Source organism: Sciurus vulgaris (assembly GCF_902686455.1).
Source record: "Sciurus vulgaris genome assembly, chromosome: Y".
Lineage (NCBI taxonomy): Eukaryota > Metazoa > Chordata > Mammalia > Rodentia > Sciuridae > Sciurus > Sciurus vulgaris.
In genome coordinates this window covers 3,457,865-3,477,568 of record NC_136481.1, presented here as the reverse complement: position 1 = coordinate 3,477,568, position 19,704 = coordinate 3,457,865, and the positions used below count along the sequence as shown (strand labels likewise).

The following is a 19,704-nucleotide window of genomic DNA, read 5'->3' as shown; positions in this document are numbered from 1 at the left end:
ATAATTTGGGATCTGGGTAATCCATTATTCAGGTTCACAGATGGCAATTCGGGTCACTGACCGTTGGTATAAAATACAACCATTTGGTGTTTAAAAAGTGAGTGGCAGCCCACATTCCATGAAGTACAGTGGGAAATTGCTGTTCTTTGTTATTTGACTATCAGATTGACTGTTTTGGGTCATTATCAGCATAGCTGTCCCCCTTCTCGGCTTCTTTGCTGTACAGACAGCCTAGGTGAAGGAAGCACTCTGGCTCATTTTTTACTCTCTTAAAACAAGGATCGTGAGGCTTACAATGTATGAATCATTCAGATAATTAAAGTCAATCAATATGAGAAAAAAATAATGTAGGGAAGATCTTACTTGAGCTCCTTGATTATGGAATCCATCGGTACTACTGAAAAACAGAAGGAATAGGAGTCAATCAGTGGATGCCTGAACATTTTCACCCACCTAGTAGTGATAACCATGAATGGTCAGTGCCTCTCACTGGGTGCCTTGATTTTTCTCTTGTTCTGGTCCCCTGGAGATACAAGGACAGGCAGGGATGTCCTAGGATTGCTTACTGTGGGACTGCCTATTCACAGTTCAAACTTCTGAACTATGTGTTTTTAGAGGTTCATTGAAAAAAAGAAAATAAAAGACCTCCATTTTTTAAAATAAAATTTATTTAATAGGAGATTATTCACAAGAATTTGATTATATTCTCTCTCTCTCTCTCTCTCTCTCTCTCTCTGTGCAATGTGTATGTGTGGGTAATTCTGGGTATTGAACCCAGTGCCTCATGCACGCTAAGCAAACATTCTATCACTGAGTTACACCCAGTCTTCAGATGACATACTTAATGACATTAAACACATACTCAAGAAAAGTGGAAAGCTTTACTAAATGAATATGTCACAAGATTTTGTTTCACAAACTTAAGTCTAATCTAAGGAAGAAAGGAATATGCTTATAAATGTCAAAAATGTTAATACCAATGACCTTTTTTTTAAAAATAATTTTTAGATGTTGACAGATCTTTATAGTTTATTCATTTATTTATATGTGGTACTGAGAATTGAACCCAGTGCTTCAAACATGCTAGGCAAGCACTCAACCACTAAGCCACAACCGAAGCCCCACCAATGACCTTTTAAAAGTGAGAAAACTTATAGAAAAATAGTTTTGGTTTTTTTCTGACTGAGATGCTGGGAACTACTGGAATTCATGTTTATAAATACATGCCTCCACCCAGGACAAACAGCACTTGGAGACCAGCAACAGGCATTATTCAAGGTTACATGCACTTCACGAGAAAATTAAAGATACGTTCCAAAATAATTCAAAGTCCAAAAAAGAAACTGCAACTTTAAAGTATGCCTTTAGAAAGTGTGAGAGCGTAGTATGCTTTCAGACATCAAAATAAGAGATCGGAAGATTCCCAGTACAATCACTAAAATGCTAGTATTTATGGCAGGCATGAGCTTATCTTAAATAATGACACAAACTCTGAAAGTTGTATAATATTGAGACATTTAACCCATGAAAATTTATGTCTAGAAATACATTTCAAATACAAGGGTAAAAAAAATGGTTACTATAATACTGATTTAAACTAAGATTTAAAACAAGACAGTATAATGTGTTTGGGTAGAGAAAAGTTCTCTACGATAAACACAATTATTCTTAAGTTTGGGTGTCAACACCAATGATGACCATGGGTCACATTTTCACTAAAAAAAGAATCATCCTTAAATGTGTGAAAAATATTTGGAATTTTGGACTTTGTTTAGGCAGCAATGAACTACCTTGACATATGTAAATATACAGCTAAAAACATGTTGAACTTGACCTGCCATTTTCAACTGCAAATATCAATACCCTTCCATATAAGTGCAGGGTGACAGCTGGGCTCAGCTCTTCTTAAGCAGGGTAGGGTGGGGAAAGCAGTCATCCAGAGTGCTGTCAGGGCCATGGTGAATTTACAATCTCCCACTTAGAATTAAGGGTCACAAAAATATAGTTAATTATAATAAAAATTATTTTTCTTATGGGGTGTTACTGCCAGTCAATCCTGTTTTCCATGTTGAGATCAAGGGCCTGTACATATCTCAACATTACATTACCATCCATTGCTTACAGAAAGAGAGGGATAAATAGCAAGTTAAACCTTCCAAGCCTACTTTGCAGAGCTCCTGGAAATTCCCAGCAGGGATAGGAAAACAACAAACATCATCATTTTACTAGGAGCTACCAAACCAGCTAATATGAAAACCAAAATCAGCTTTAGAAATAAACTTGAGTTTTTTCCCTCGGTCACTTGAGGTCGCTTTTAAAATCTGAAGTGACCGTGAAACATTCCTCCCTTGCTGAAACTTAGGAAGTTTTGTATGATGTTCAAATCTACTCATGATTTGTATTTTGGAAATATTAGCGCCATATATCATTTGGACTTTCCAGAGTACTATAACTCTTGGTCCATAGTATTTTTTTTTCTCCAAATGCCAAGGTCAGTGTTCTGGCTTGATTGGAACAAAAAAGCCTGAGGAATGTGTGATCATTCTGACTACATGCTAGGGATAGGACTCCAGTACTCCCATCTTTCACAGTATGGTGGTCAGAGCATCAGGAAACCTGTCTGCTAACTCACCATCCATTTCTTCAGAGTGTGTCAGCAGCATTTTGTCTTCAGCCTCGGCATCCATCTGTAACATGAACACAAGTCCTGAGGTCATGCCTTTGATGTTAACCAAAACACGAAAACATACAACTAGAAGTTCACTGTAAGAAACTGAGTACCCTTCCTTGCTCTTGAATCCTATTCTGACTCTATGAGGATCTCGCACTGACTGCCTTCCATACCAGGGGTTTTAAGAGACACATCTACAGATGCTGGGAATCAGAGAAAACAGCAACAGGAAGCCTGACAGCTTTGTCCACAAGTGTTTTGCTTTTCACATGTATCAGGCATTACAGTGATTAAAAAAATTGATCAGCAGTTTGTAAAAAGGATAAAATCTCAAAAACTAAACCAAATGATTCTTTTACGTTTCTAGACCCTTTCTGATACACACTTCTTTCTAAGAGAAAATAAATGTCAGCCTAAACAAGCAACTTGAAGTCAAACTCATGTAACGCTCCTAGAATATACCATGAAAAAGTTTTATCTACAATAACCTACATTTACTCCCAAAATTCCAGGAAAAAAAATGGTTACAATCAACTGAATGTAAAAGGAAGGTGAATTCTGAGTTCTGTGGCAGTATTAAATTCTCATCAGTACAAAGAATTTTAAATGTCATGAAATAATTTATTGAAAGGATGCAAACACTTTCAAGGAATTTTATTTTCATATACTCAGACTTGAAAACGTATATCCATTTCACAAGGATCTGCTAATCCCTGTGAAGTTTAATTCACTTCTGCACACTCTCAGAAAGAATTCTTAAATATAAGTAATTTGTTTTGTCTGTTGAAAATAAAAGGCAGGTGGAAAACTCACTCTGTGGCTCACTCCTTACATCCTAAGGAGCAGACAGGCAGTGGTTGCCCTGGAAATGAGAGTGTGTCCCTGCTCTCAGGAAAGGCTGTTACTGAAGGCACTGAACTGCACAGACCTGTGACACGAGAGCAGATGTAGCAATGATGGACTCTAATCTCCAGTGATGAGCCTTTCATGTGTCACAGTTCTGCTGTTTCATGCACTCCAAGTCCTGTACATAGTAGGTCCATTACTTCTGATTACTCTAGTTGAGACAAATGACTCCAGAACACACTATGTATCATGTCCAGCTAAACTAGAATATGTATCCACTGCACATCTTTTCACCTGGAACACGACTGATTAAATTAATGACAACTGCTATAAGCTAGAACCATTAAAACCACTAGGACCCTTCTGTCATTGCTTCATAATAAACACCATACCAGTCATTGAACTGCTTTTTAAATCAGCAAAGAGAATGTGTTCACAACTTTGAAAAGAAGTTGCTTTTGTCAAATAAAATGATTCATTGTTGTGACTATTTTAAAACTACACAACAGAAAATAAAAATACAACAAATTTAATTTTTTTCCTGTTGATTTTCCTTTTAAAACAGCATGAGTAAGGAGCTGGGGAGATAGCTCAGTTGGTAGAGTGCTTGCCTTGCAAGCACAAGGCCCTGGGTTCAAATCACCAACACTGCAAAAACAAAACAAAACAAAACAAAACAAAACAAAACAAAAAAAACTGTATGATGCATGAGCTAATGGCAAATAAGGCAGTGCCCAAAATTCAAAGGGCGTGGTATACTCAGGATGGGGGACACTGCACTGTGAAACCCCCCCACCTCCAGGGAACACTGCTGTTGCTTATAAAGTGGCTCAACTCATGCAAATGTCCTTCCATGTGCTATACAGATTGAGAGTGATCAGAACCACGTGAGGGTTAAAGGATGAAACTCATCACATATTTCAAAGGAAGCTATTCCCATGGGAGAGCATCCATATAATACAAGTCTATCCTCTAGCTACCTGGGTGCTTTTAACTCTCCAACCACCTGAAAAAAATATCCTTAAAGAAAAGAGGGGGGTTGAATTTTGTGAGTTTCTTCACTCAAACTGAGACATACATGGTGAAGAATGCTAGAAGTTACACATGAAAGTTTCAGGCACATACTCAAATGCAACCTTCATTCTAATAACTTTTAATTAGATTCTATTTTGCAATTTTGCTATTCCAGGGTCTGAGTCTTGCCCTCCCCAATGCAACTACCTCTACTTTAATGTCATTGGAAGGAATGCATAGATATTCACGGACTTGCCCACAAATGTGCTTGGAATGCTGGCCTCATAACTGCATTTTTTTGAGCTCTTGTTCTCCTCTTAGTATGGCACATCCACTCTATATAAACATTTAAAACACTGGTAACTCATTCATACAGCAGTTTTCAAATGTAGTTTGTGAACCAAGTAAAGAGGGAAATAGTTCAAAGCCAAAGTTACCCATGTCACTTTCACTCTGTCCTTCATAACGGAGGAACAATACTTATTTAGTTTCTAGTCACGTATCATGGTTCAATGGGAAAAAAGAATATCAGAAACATAAAACATACACATTTCTCTTTTTAGGGGTGGTGAGTTTAATGTTCACGAGATGGTTCTCTCTCCTCATCCACCCCAACCCAAAAACAGGTCTTCTGGATCGGGGATGTGGCCCAGTGGTAGGGTGCTTGCCTGCCATGCTCAAAAGTCTGGACTTTATCCCCAGCCTTATAAGCAAGAAAGAAAGCAAGCAAAAACAGGTCTTTGTTCTCTACTGCCTGCACACAGGAGTAAAGCATTCAAAGTACTCTTAATTTGGATTATTTTCATGATCATCAATACACTGCAAATGGAAAGACTTTATTTTCATTACATGAACCCTCAACTTCAATGATACCTTGTTCAGGTTGTGGGTCATTCAAGTGGAAAAAGATTTCTACGTCAGTACCTGTCTTCAAAGTTGGAAGTTGATTGTATAATAGTCTCAAATTCTTCGAGAATCACATGATCATGGAGTAATTAAAGAAAATGACATAAATACCATGTACTGCACTCTTGGAAACACCACTTCTTGGAAAGTTTACTGTTTTCACATTATAAAAGAATGTTTAATTATCTTTACTGCCTAGCCTCTAATACTCTGAAAAGACTACAATTAACTTGGTAAACTTTGAGTCACTCCTTTTCTTGATTGGAAATTTTATTTTCTAAAATCTTGTTCTTCTCTGATTCCATAGTGTAAGGATGAGAACAACAGAAGACATTTTCAGAGATTCATACAATGAGATCTTTCTGGCTTTGACACTCTAGTTCTCAACAGGGCTAAGAAAACTGAAGGTGAAGTTTGTCATTATTTATTTTTTTTCTGATTTGACACCCTGACTTTAAGAAAAATCTCCTTTAACCTAAGAATATGGACATAATGCCTATATATTTAAATAGAAATGAGGAAAAAGTGGTTCTTGCTCAGAAATTAATCACAATAAAGCCACAAAGAAAATGTTTAAAAAGGTTTCATGTTCGAGTTCTCTGGGGGAAAGAAGTGAACACAGGAGAAAATAGCCAGAGGGAAAGAAATGTATAAAATACCAAAGGTCAAGAAGCAGAATTTGGAGGGAGGATGTGCAAGAATCAGAAATGGAAGTAAGTCAATATGCAGTGAAAAAGAAAACAAACCTTAGAATAATAGGCAACTGTTTGGTTGAACTTGGAAAACTCTCACTGAACATCTCTATACACTTAGAATTCTACATAGAAGGGTATACAATGGTTTTCTGTACTTGTTCTTGCCCATATTTCCTCACTGAAACTTACATCAAGGGCAGTGAGCATCTCTTTCTAGGGGCTCATTTCTGGGACCTTTCAGGGGGCTGAAGAGAAAGTTTCAGAATTGCTTCTTTGTGGAGGAAGATTCAAGAAGCAATATACAAAACTTGAAGAATCAATTTTGCTTTCATTTATGCAAGCCTCTTGCCTGGTTTTTGGTTCCTTTTGATTTCATTTTCATTCACAATTCTATTTTAACCTGATGCCAAATAAATAAATTTTAAAACAGCCATCAAAGTGACGTACACCTCTAATTCCAGTAACTGGGAGGCTGAAGCAAGAGGATGGAAAGTTTGAGATTAGTCTGGACAATGTACCAAGGCTGCATTTCAAATAAAAACTAAAAAGTGCTGTAAATGTAGATGAATGGAAGACAATCTGGGTTCAATCTCCAATATGAACAAGTAAACTGACAAACAACCTCCATCTCTCCCAATAGATACGCAATCATTCCATCCTATGGAAGAAAAAATTAGGTTCAAATCTTCAACATGTCAGCTTAGGATCAGACTTCCTTAACAGGACTCCCATAGCACAAGAAATAAAAGCAAGAATCAACCACTGGGATAGATTCAAACTAAAAAGCTTTCTCTCAGCAAAGGAAACTATCAGCTATGCGAAGAGAGAGCCTACAGAGTGGCAGAATATTTTTGCTACTCATACTTCAGAGAGAGCACTAATTTCCAGAATATATAAAGAACTCAAAAAACTCTACACCAAGAATACAAATAACCCAATCAACAAATGGGCTAAGGAAATAACAGACACTTCACAGAAGTAGATCTACAAGCAATTAACAAACATGAAAAAATGTTCACCATCTTTAGTAATAAGAGAAATGCAAATCAAAACTACACTATGATTCCATCTCACCCCAATTAGAATGGCAATTATCAAGAATACAAGGAACAACAGGTGTTGGCGAGGATGTGGGGAAAAAGGTACACTCATACATTGCTGGTGGGGCTGCAAATTAGTGCAGCCACTCTGGAAAGCAGTGTGGAGATTCCTCAGAAAACTTGGAATGGAACCACTGTTTTACCCAGCTATCCCACTCCTTGGCCTATACCCAAAGGATTTAAAATCAGTATACTATAGAGATACAGCCACATCAATGTTCATAGCTGCTCAATTCACAATAGCCAGACTGTGGAACCAACCTAGATGTCATTCAATTGATGAATGGATAAAGAAACTGTGGTATATATACAACGGAATATTACTCAGCCATAAAGAACAATAAAATTATGGCATTTGCAGGCAAATGGATAAAATTGGAGAATATCATGCTAAGTGAGATAAGCCAATGTCAAAAAACCAAAGGACTAATGATCTCACTGATAAGCAGATGATGACACCTAATGGGGAGTGGGGCAAGAATGGAGGAAGGAGGGACTATATAGAGGGAAAAGAGGGGTACGGGATGGGGGGAGAAAAAAAATAACAGAATGAATCAAAAACTATTACCCTATGTAAATGTATGATTAAAAAAACAGTATGCCTCTACCTCATGTACAGAGAAACAAGATGTATCTCACTTCTTTACAATAAATATAAATCTAAAAAAAATACTAAGCAAAATAAATCCCTTGGTGATGTTGAGGTTTATTCTACTTTGAACAGAGCTCTATACAATGTGAGAAGTTCTCTGCATGCCCTAAACTTGCAGTGATTCCCTGTTTTACACAGATTTCACTGTGCTCCTTTCCAGAGATGTCTGAATTGGTAAAGTGCTTTTGTATGCTGTAGAACATCACTCTCGTGATATTTTCTTTCAGTCCTGAGAAGGTCATGGCAATGATCAGAGGAAGTTCTGTGGCTGCCAAGTAAAGCTCCTGGGATCCTCCATAAGGAACACTTTTTCCTCAGTGGATCCTTTACACAAATGAAGTTGCAAAACAGACGAAGAGAAACCCAGGACGTAGGAAAAGACACATTCCAAAATCAAACAACTAGATGATGCCAGAACTGAAATGGAATTTGTCCAGACTGAGGAACAAAGAACCCTACATTGAGTGTACTTTCTTTTGATGGTGCTGGCCTCAATTTGTTTAAGACATAGCTTTGAATCAGCCTACAATTGTACTTAAGATATTTACCTGTCACAGAAGGAAAAATTATGGGTCTAAGACTACTACAAGGATCTGGATTCTACAACTCAATCTTCCTACTCTGTCACAGCAAAGTAGCCCCCAAATGGAAGATGTGCTTTGTATCTTTTTGACTAAAACCAGGAATTAATAGTCAGAAATCTATTCTAAACAGAAATAAAGGAAAAGAAGGAGTTTCTAACAAAAATACTTCCTAAAAATTATATGGCTAAAAATACTTTAAGCATTAATATATAATATTAATTTTGTTATAGATGCCATAACAGATAGAAAATATTTTTTAAGAAATATTTATATTCCTTCTCATGACTAGACTGTAACCCATTCATAAATAATAGTTTGGCAATATCTGATACCTTCATTCCTTGCTATCTCTAGGGGAATGGTGCCAGGACTTGGACATCAAAATGCACAGCTCAAGTTCCTTATATGAAATGGCAAAGAATTTGAACAGAACTTACACAGGTTCTTTAAATCCCATATACTTTAAATCATTCTTGTATAACTCACAATACCTAATTCAATGTAAGTGCTAGATAAATAACTGTTATATTATTCATAAAATAATGACTTGTGAAAACTCTACAATTCAAATTTGGTGAGTCTGCAGACAAAGAACCTTCAGATACCAAGGGTCAACAGGATTCACTGCCAAACATACTTTCAATGGTATCTTGTGGATTATTCACTGTGTCTCCTCGTGGCCTTTGGAGGAGTTACCATCATTGTTCCCACTGTGCATTTGAGGTGAGTGAGACTCACTGGGGTACAAAATCATCTAGATCATTCTGTCACTAAGTGGCCCAAGTGGTACTTGTACCCAAGGCCCTATCTCCAGGGGTAACTGAACCCTTCAGTCACACTCAGTTCTGGGCTCAGAAGACTAGTCCACAGCTCACTAGCTCCACTGTTCCTGCAGGCTCCTAATCACATTTCCACCTACCTGTATGGGCCAATCCTTCTCTGGCTGAACCCCTGAAATACTCCCTTACTGAGTTCCCTGTTCCATGCTGTTCCTCACATAAACATCACTCTCTACAGCAAACAACCTTTTAAAACAGCAGTGCCTCACATGTGTCCTCCTTTTCCCCAGTGACTTCCCCAGTGACTCGGAAGAATACCACAGGCTACCCCCTGGCCCAGATGGCCTGATGAGATTTGGTTCTCTTCTCTTTCCATTCACATTTTCTGTTCCAATAAAGCTGGGTTTCTTGCTTGTCTTTACATCAGTCTGGATCATCTTCTCTTAGGGTCTTTACACATGATAGTATCCCTGCTTGGACTATTCATCAGACAAGATTGACAGGACTTGACTCCTCACCTCCTCTATATACCTACCTGCTCATGTCACTTCCTCAAAGAAAATTTTGCTACCCTGATGTAAAAACATAAAATGTATTCCTTACTGCATGCTGCACAAGGAGCTATCTCTTCAACCTATTCAACTTCATCTTAAAATTTAATATTAACTGAAATTTTATATATTTTTATTTGTTTATCATTTTACCATTAAAAATTAAATCCAATTAGTCCAGGGACTTTGTATAATTCTGAAATTCCTAGAATTTTATAAAAGTGCCTGGAAAATAATGGGCCCTAGTAATTGTAGACTGAGTTAATTAATGAAAGAGTACTAGATGATACATTTAATTATTTTTAAAAGTTACGGGCTTACTATACGAATCGCTACAGAAAAACATTTTAGAAACACACTACTTCGTAGGGCATCAGGATTCAATTACAGTTGGGGATTCTGATTTTGGGTTTATTTGTTTTTTCTTTCTTTCAAAGCCCAAATTCTTCTGGCACCAACACTGGCAGAATGGTCTATTCATGTAAAGTCTTCTCTCAGATTACCAGGACCCAGTGGTGTCTCTACTACAGCTAGAAAACATTTATAGCAGTTTGTATTCAGTACAAACCTTCTCACAAATAAATAGGACAGGAGGCATGTGTAGATGGCAGAAAGTTGTCATCTGTTGCATTCTCACTGAAAGGCCATCCTGGTTTAGCATGGATACAACTGATTGGCAGGAAAAAAAATACACAAGTAATAAAAATAAAGCCCCACTCTGTTATCTCCACAAATGGAGATATGCAGATGCTCCCACATGAAGCCTAGGGAAACTCATTTAGCTGAACCTTGAAGGTGAGTGATTCACTTTGTTGAGTTTCAAGGCATTATTTTTTTTCTTTTCTGAGTAGCTGAACAGCCTATTTACCAGGAAATCACTGAGACAAAGAACATCTTGCCCAGAAGAATAGAAAGAACAGAGATGACAGGAAGAGAAATGAGAGGGGAAACTGCCACACAAAGCAGGAGAAATACGATGAGCCCAGTCACTGCTAAGCAGTAAGTAAGAAAGAAAAGAATTTCCTCCAAAGGAATATAGTAGTTGTTTTTGATTTTTTTAAATAAATGTCTTTTTTTAAACTTTGTTCATTTTTTATGGAATACTGAGGATCAACCCAGTGCCTCACACGTGCTAGGTAAGCACCCTACCACAGAGTCACAACCCCAGTCACTAGCAGGGATTCTGGGAGAGACATGGGGCAGACCAACCTCAGACTTATCATTTAGCAGGCACTTGAGACACAAAAGGGCTCCACTGGAAGAGGTGGCTCCTGGTGGACACAAACTCTGCAGAAGTGGCCATTCTGTGACGGAGAAACCACCCCATGGAAGAGGCTCTTAGCAACTTTACCTGCGGCTTGTCTGCAGCACTAAATACACACTTTCCAATCTGTCCTGAGCACCTTTACCCAGTGAGTGTCTGGAGCACCTCTACCCAGTGCGTGTCTGCAGCACCAAGTACACACTTTCTAATCCTCCCAAAGCACATTTGTGCAATGCTTGTCTCCAGCAGTAAGTACACTTTCCAATTGCCCTTCCATTGTAAAGTCGGAGTTCTCTCTCTCTACCACTGAACCAGAAGCAGGCACTTAACCTTTCATATTTTAAAAGCCAAAGGGAACAGTGTCCTCAAGAGGAGGCTTCCCTTCCATGGTTCAGGCTTCAAATGAACTTTACTATATTAGAAATATTAAACAGGAAAGTGCAATTCTAAATGTGCCCTTCTGCTAGTCGTTCAAAGAAGAGTGATCACATTATATGATCTGGACCTACTTTCCTTGTTCTCCAGAAAGAACACACAAAAAGCACATTTAAGAGTTAACTCTGGTCATGTATAACTAAATAGAAAAAGTAAAAATAAAAATCAAAAAAGTTAATCCTTACTACTGATAAATATGCAACAAAAAGAGAAGTGGATTTGGACCTTGCAGATTACCATTTTCCAAGGTTTTATCTGAACATTCTCTGTGCCTACCTACTTTAACCAGGATAAATGCCCTAAAAGCCTGTGTACTTCCTGTTGGTGGGTTTTTTATTGGGGCTGGGTGGGGGCAGGCCAAAGTAATCTACTTGGTCAGGCGTTCCACGTAAACAACCTGTTGACTGCTGGCTTAACCAGGACCCACAGGATATATACAATGTATCCTTCTGAATGAATTTCCTGACAAATAAGTGTGAGATGCAGTCAGCAAATGAAGGGCACCAAAACATCAGACTGCAAAAGGACTTAGAAACATATTTTTAAAAATCAGACATTATCACCCTTTGTACATACATAACTACAGAACCCACCAGTGGGATTCTACATCCTGTATTGCCAAAATAGTGAGAAATCATACTCCATTATATAGGACATCAAAGTGCATTCTACTGTATGGTATGTCTAATTAAAACTAATTTTTTTTTTTAAAAATGCAAGTGCATTTTGTATGTGGGTTGACCTCTCCTTCAACAATGGATCATCAGTTTGTATTTCATTAGTTCCACTTCAACTCTTGATCATCTCCTCGCCCTTCTCACCCACTCATCCACCCCTACCCACCTACCCTCCAAGCTTCATCTCCAGGCAATGCAACTATTTCAAACTGACTATCATCTTGGTATTCCCGTGTCCTGTGCCTTGGCAGTCCATCCTGACCCTCACCTGGTGGATGTCTTGACCGTCTATCTGAGGATGCAGTGACATGGACGTCCCTGCAGCTGCTCCCAAAGCGGCGGGTCCAGGTTGCTGCAACCTCAACCTCAGGTCCCTGGGGGTTCCTGATGCACCGCCAGGCACGCTGGGCGTACAGCCCAGCTCTCTGAGCCCCTCCCTCAGTTCTTTGATTGGAGGCCACATTCTCTAGAAGATCATGGGCTACAGGTTCTGGAACTCTCTATGTGCACCACGCCCTCTCTGCTTACGTCACAGTGACGTTGGGGGGGTCCACCAATCACTCTCCGCCCACGGTTGTCCATCACCACGTGACCTGGCAACAAGCTCTGCCTCTGAGCTCAGAGACTCCGCCCTCAACAGATTGCACCACCCCTGCATGAACAGCGCTAGAGTCGAGAAAGGAGCTCTGCATGGACACCAGAGGGACACCCTGTGTTTTTTCTTTTCTTTATTCCCTGAGTAATGCAGCAGCTATTTACATGTCAACGAGAGGCATTGTGTGTAGTGTACGCCATCTTTAAATGACTGAAAGTGTGTAGAGGGGTGTTGCCCCAGTTCTGTGCAGACTAGACCATTTTACATAAGGACCCACCCATCAGTAGATTTTGGTACTTAACAGGCGGTAGTCCTGGAATCAACCCCGCCATACACACACACTAAAGGACGGCTTATTTACTCACTCATTGACCTTCTTTCTTCTCCCACCATAGCAGGAATTTGTACCACCCATTCCTTTCCCAAAAAACAACAGAAACCTCACAGGTAGTAAGTGATCAATAAACATCTATTGAACAATGATGCTGTGGCTTTAATTAAATAGAAAACATGTTCAGGACACATGTAAGTCTCTCAGTTTTGCACTGAGTTTTTCACTCTATGTCTCCATCCTAGCTCTGAGTAGACACTACCTCTACTTCTGAACACATCTAAAACACAGGTTGATGTAGCAGCAACTTAGCACAGCAGTGCCCAACTGTATTCCTAATTCTGGATTCAGACCCTAGCAGTGTGCTTCTCACAGAGACTAGTAGCCCTTCTTGTACTGAATGCCTTCATGTAGTATAAAAGCATTTCACCACATGGACTCTGAGGCAGAAAACTGTTTCATAAAGTACATTCTTTCAGTAGTTGTTCTGAATGGGGTGTGTGTGTGTGTGTGTGTGTGTGTGTGTGTGGACAAAACAAATGACCCATGATCTATAAGTCTGGGAGATGTCAGGTCAGAAATAATTGCCACAGATCACACCACAACAGTTATACACGATATAGTATGGATTTCATAATAGTGTTCAGGCAACAGTGAAGTCATTATACCAGTTTTGCATCTTATAGTATCTGTGTACTGAAGACCACAGGGCACCTCTTTTTCAGTTTTGGATGGTGTAGAATAAATATATTAATAGTAAAGGATTGAGGGAAATTATAGTAGTTTTAGTGCTATATTTGTATATCATAAAATTAAGAGTCACAAGACTGCTGTTATATACATTTTTGATGCTGTATTATGATATCATAGTTGTATTAAAGACCACAGGGAAACTACAATATCAGTTTTAGAGGCCACAGCATGGAAATCATTAAAATCAAAGGCCACAGTGGGAGGGGTAGTGAAGGATGAAGGAATTTTGGATGGTTCAGAGGAGAGTGAAGGAAGGGGTAAAGTGTGGGGAGGGAAGGAGGGTAGAAAGAGACAGATATTATTACCCTATATACATTATTACCCAATATACATTACCCTGTATGCATATATGATTATACTACTGGTGTGGCTCAACACCACATACAGTCAGAGGAATAAGAAGTTATGCTCCATTTGTGTACAATGTATCAAAAAGCATTCTACTGTAATGTATAACTTATTAGAATAAAATTAAAAATCAAAGGCCAATTGGCAGCCATTAAATTACTTTAAATGCTATAATTTGGATATCAAAATAGTATTAAAGGCCACAGGGCAGCTATTTCATTAGTTTTTCATATATACTATGAATATCACATTAATATTAAAGTCCACACAGTATCCATAGTATAATATCTAAAATGAATGTAATAATAATAATAATATAGTATCTAAACTAAACTTATATAGTATCTAAAACTAATACAATACAGATATTACATTAGTATCAAAGGGTACAAAGCACATATTAGTTTAAGATGCTACAATATGCATGTTATACTGGATTTTAAGGGCAGGTAATATTACTTTGAGATGTTATACCATGGATATAGCATTAATATTAAATGCATAGTGGAGACAGTATAATATTTTAGATGCAATGATATGAAAATCACATTAAGTTTGTAGGACAAAGGAAGCTACTATTATTAGTTGTAAACCAAGGTATGGATCTTATGTTAATATTAAAGACCAAGTGGGAGTCACCCACCTCCTCTTCTTCCAACATGACAAATCCACTGTGTCTTTCACCAAGGACTTCCTCCTAGTGGAGTGGACAGTCATCTCAAGACCATGACAGTGCCCAAGCAAATCACCAAGCAAGCAAATCACTGGAGCTAAGCAGCACAAGGACATTATAGACTGTGTGGTTCATATCCCCAGGGAGCAGGGAGTCCTGTCCTTCTGGCATGGTAGACTGGTCAATGTCATCAGATACTTCCCCACTCAGGCTCTCAAATTTCCTTCAAAAATAAACACAAGCGATCTTCCTGAATGGTGTGGACAAGAAGACCCAGAATGGCAATACTTTGCAGGGAACCTAACATCAGGTGGTGCTGCAGGAGCCACATCCTTGTGTTCTGTGTATCCTGTTGATTTTTTCCAAACCTGTCTGCAACTGATGTGGGGAATGTTGGAGCTGAAAGAGAATTCAAAGGCCTGGGTGACTGGCTGGTTAACATCTACAAATCTGATAGGACTGTGGGTCTGTACAAAGGCATTTATGTCTGTGCAGGGCATTATCATCAACAGAGCTGCCTACTTTGGTATCTGTGATCCTGCAAAGGGAATGCTTCCAGATCCCTCACATCTGTATCAGCTAGATGATCACAGTCTGTCACTGCCATTGCTATATGACTTCCTATCCATTTGATACAGTATGCATGATGATGCAGTTAGGGTGCAGAGGATGGTGCAGAGGAACTGACATCATGTCCAAAGACAAGCTTAACTGCTGGAGGAAGATTGCTTGTGATGAAGAAGGCAAAGCTTCTTCAAGGACACATAGTTGAATATTCTCAGAGGCATGGTGTTGCTTTTGTACTTATCTCCTTTGATGAAATAAAGAAGTTCACATAAGTTATTTCCTGGACTTTTTCCCCATGTGAACAGGCATGATGTGTGTCTTGGGCATTCTGAACACTCTTGGCTGCTTATCAATGGCAACTATGTACTTGTTGAAAATGGGAAGAAATAATATTCATCTGACCACTTTTTTCTTAAAGTCATAATGATGATGATGATGATGTAACTCAATGATATTTTATATACATATTTTTAGTAGTAAGTGGACACAATATATTTATTTTATTTTCATGAGTTGCCTAGGATGAACCCAGCGCTGCACATGTCCTAGGTGAGTGCTCTACCACTGAGCCACAACTCCAGCACAGAATCATATTTTTTTCAGTCACTTTGGATAACAAATTTGGAGAAATGAAAGTATCTAAAAACAAACAAAAAGACCAGATGGAAGTTATTAAATTAGACTTAGATGCCACAGTATGAATATTGAATTAGCATTAATGGTCACAGGACACCTATTATAAAAGAAGCTATAATAGAATGTATTTAATATTAAAAGTCACAGTGCAGTTGTGGCTTTAGATACTATTGTATAATATTATATTAGTGTGAAATGCCACAGGTTTCTATTTAATTTTCGACCATATGGATTAGACATTAGTATTGAAGCCCACAGTGCAGCTATTATATTATCTTTACCTGCTAGCATATGTATATCAAATTAGTATTAAAGGCTACAGGGAAAATAATACATTAGTTTAAGATGCTGTCCAGAAGGTGGTCATTGTACAAAGAAGGCCTAGGAAAGCTCTTATGATAGTTTTAAAGGCTATAGTATAGATATTATATTAGTATTAAAGGTCACATGGAAGCTCTTCCTTTAGTTTTAAATGCAGTAGTCTGGATACCATATTAACAATGATGATCAAAAGCTATTTTACTAGTTTTAGATGTTATATATGGATACTGCATTTATATTTGACACTACAAGTAAACCAATATATTACTTTTTTTTTTTTTTTTGGTACAGGGGACTGACTAAACTCAGGGGCACTCAACCACTGAGACACATCCCCAATACTATCTTGTATTTTATTTAGAGACAAGGTCTCACTGAGTTGTTTAGTGCTGAGGCTGGCTTTGAAGTCACCATTCTCCTGCCTCGCCTCCTGAGTCACTGGGATTACAGGTACACACCACCACAACCAGCTCATTACATTACTTTTAAAAACTGTATTATCAGCCCCTTCCTCCCCAGCCTTCCCCACCAGGACACATTAGCGCCTCTGTCTCGCTTTCTTATTTTCCCCCTTTTCCCCCTGTCTTTTCTTTTTCCCTTTCTCCCCTGTTTTCACCATTTTCCCTCAGAGGCACTTCCCCCTGGCAGAGGCAGAGCCAGTCTCACCCACCGCCTCTCCCAGGCCCCTGCCGCCCTGTGGCGAGTGGGAGCCCCCTCCTCACCCTGGCACCAGCTGCGGCTGTTGAAGTAGCAGGCAGGCGGTGATGGCTTCAGGTCCAGTGTGGTCATGGAACTAATTCGCTGACGGACCCTCTTGCTGCAGCCCTGTGTCCAGTTCCAGCACCAGCTACAGCGCCCCCAACCTCCACCAGGTTCCTTCTCTTCTCCCTCTTCAGTCGACCTGTCCTCATCCTTGGCCCCCCACTGTCATGCGCCAAGGAAAATGAGGAAGTAACCAGCCCATGGATGACCCTGTGTCACCACTGAGCGGCCTACAGGTCTGCGGGGATTGAGGAGTAGGAGGAAGAGAAGGAGAAGGTAGTTATATCAAGCTGAGTGGCAGGCAGATCCAAAGGATATTGTGAAGTTTCCAGGATCTTTGGAAAACCAGAGATTGCCTTTCCTATTGGAAAAGGCAATCTCTAGGGAAGCCTAGATGTGGAAGGTGAATGTGCTGAAAATACCTACGAATAAGAATGTTTCCCCATCCCAGAGAGATGAAGTAATTCAATGATTGACCAAACTCAAGTACTAATTCAACCTTTACCCAGAAGCATTTGCTCTTGCTAGCAGATTTTTAGCTACTATAAAGGCCCACCCAAAATACTTGAGTTGTATAGCAATCAGCTGTTTCTTCCTAGCTGCCAGGAAGAGAATGAGAAAATTCCAGGACTGATGTTTCATGCCATTGCCATGTCAACTAGGCCTCAGATACTTTTCAGTTTGCCCAAATTGAGCCCATCTCAACATTTGGTGGTCCTTACCAAGCAAATACTTCACTTTATGGCCTGTAACCAACTTCTGTAATTCAAAGGAGCTATTCTTGCTCTGGCCTGGTTAGTTTGGAAATGGAAAAACTCATTCCTGATTGGCATCCTCTTACAACTGAACTGCTTCAGAAAGCACAGATGGATAGCTCCCAGTTGATCCACTGTCTGGAGCTTGTGGCACATCACCTTTCTACTCTGCAGTCTTCCTTGCCTCTAAATTCCGTTTATGTCTACAGTCCCCTCAAGCACACCCTGGTGACCTGTGACAAAGGAGCATTCAGATTACATCCCTCCTCTGTTTAAGACCCAGATTTCTCCAAGGACAACAGCAAGCCAAAAGTGCCAGTCAGAGGTACAGCTGACTTCTACCATCATCTCCCAGCTGCCAAGTGCAAGCATACCCCTCGTAAGCACAAAGTAGAGGAAATGGAAGTGAATGATTTCTATGATGGAATCAAATGGCTCTATAATGAAGAAGTGCTTCAGAAAATGTGGGTTCTGTGTGTGGCACCAATTTATCAAGGCAAGAGGGACATTCTTCCCCTTGCCCACCTTTTTAGCCTGTTTCTGTCATGTAGTCTAACTTCCAGTGCTAAATTACGACTACTCTGAAAATGAGAATATGCAAAACCAGGAAAGTTTGTAGAGAGGTATGTACCTTATTCAGCTGATTTGAAGTAAACCAGAAAAAAATTGTTTTAATTTCATTTACTTGTACAACTAATTAAAATTCATTGTTTAAAGACCTAAATTCAAAAGATCCAAAATAATTTTTAAAATTAAAAAAAAAAACCTTTGTAGTATATCAGTTTCACTCTATTCTCTGCCAAAATGTAGTTTGCCCAATGTCAAAAATTACACAAAAATTTAATGTTCAGAAAAAAACTCTAAAACTTAGAGCTAACAAACTTTGTTCCTTTTGTCCTGATTTAAATCCCTTTCTTTCTGTTTGCTTCTCCAGTCTTAATGCATTTTATGCATGTTCATCTCTAACTCATGACTTCCACTGAATAGGTAACCTCCGAAATTTATTTTAGCAGTTTAGTATGGCAGCCGTGTTCAATTCATGATTCAAATTCCAATTAGTATGAAAAGAGTACTTTAGAATTGTCCCATAAAAATCAGAGATGGTAGTAGGAAAAAGTTCTCAAGTGACCACATTGATTTTTGTGTTGGCCTTACTTCAATTTATAGAGTTTAAAAGAATAAAGTAACTTCACTTTTATTTAAAGTGAGGTTTAAAATGACATGTAATTAAGACAGATTTGTTGAAAGCATTTTTGACAGTTTTTATAAAAGAATTTGTGATAAAGTTAAAACATCCAGGTAATCACCAAGAAACATGTATATAACATATATTTGGATTTTTTAACTGATCTATCTTCACTCATTTATAATCAGTAGGAGAGATTGTCTAGATATTGGGGCAGCTCGATGATTTGAGTCTTACAATATGTAATGATTAAATTTAGTACCCTAGCTTTATGTTAAGCTATTTCTTGATAAAAGTTATTCTCCCCCCTTCCACCCTAGTCTACCTATATTTTTCTTAATTTCTGAATCCTAAGCTCCCTTCACAGTCTGAAGAAGGTATTGCAGCCAGAACCATGTACTGATGATAAAAGCCTCTAGTAGCAATAAAATGTTGTCCTTAAAAAAAAAAAAAAAAAAGCTATATTATCAATATGATTTAGCCACAGGGCTGTCCCTTATCACTTTCTGATGCTGTAATATGAATATCACATCAGTATTAAACACCAAAATTCAGATTTTAATCAGTTTCTCATGCTCTAATATGGATATCATATCAGTAATA

At 38.7% G+C, this 19,704-nt stretch overlaps 1 protein-coding gene and 2 pseudogenes across 3 annotated transcripts in view; 2 read left to right on the top strand and 1 right to left on the bottom strand.

Moving 5' to 3' along the window:
• LOC306652032 (suppression of tumorigenicity 18 protein-like) overlaps nt 1-2,717 on the bottom strand; it is a gene marked incomplete at its 5' end in the record, with an annotated part of 38,560 nt that extends 35,843 nt beyond the window's left edge. The window contains 2 exons of the mRNA XM_079125088.1: nt 364-397; nt 2,633-2,717. Of these exons, the coding sequence (XP_078981214.1) occupies nt 364-397; nt 2,633-2,717 (119 nt within the window). The remainder of the gene's footprint in view (nt 1-363; nt 398-2,632) is intronic.
• Nucleotides 2,718-12,482: 9,765 nt separating this feature from the next.
• Nucleotides 12,483-17,163, top strand: LOC306652031 (ADP/ATP translocase 2-like; annotated as a pseudogene). Its single transcript has 3 exons — nt 12,483-12,584; nt 14,935-15,534; nt 17,028-17,163. The product of its transcript is annotated as an ADP/ATP translocase 2-like (transcript).
• Nucleotides 17,164-17,415: 252 nt separating this feature from the next.
• On the top strand, nt 17,416-18,466 carry LOC306652044 (cyclin-I-like; annotated as a pseudogene). Its single transcript has one exon. The product of its transcript is annotated as a cyclin-I-like (transcript).
• The last annotated feature ends 1,238 nt before the right edge of the window (nt 18,467-19,704 follow it).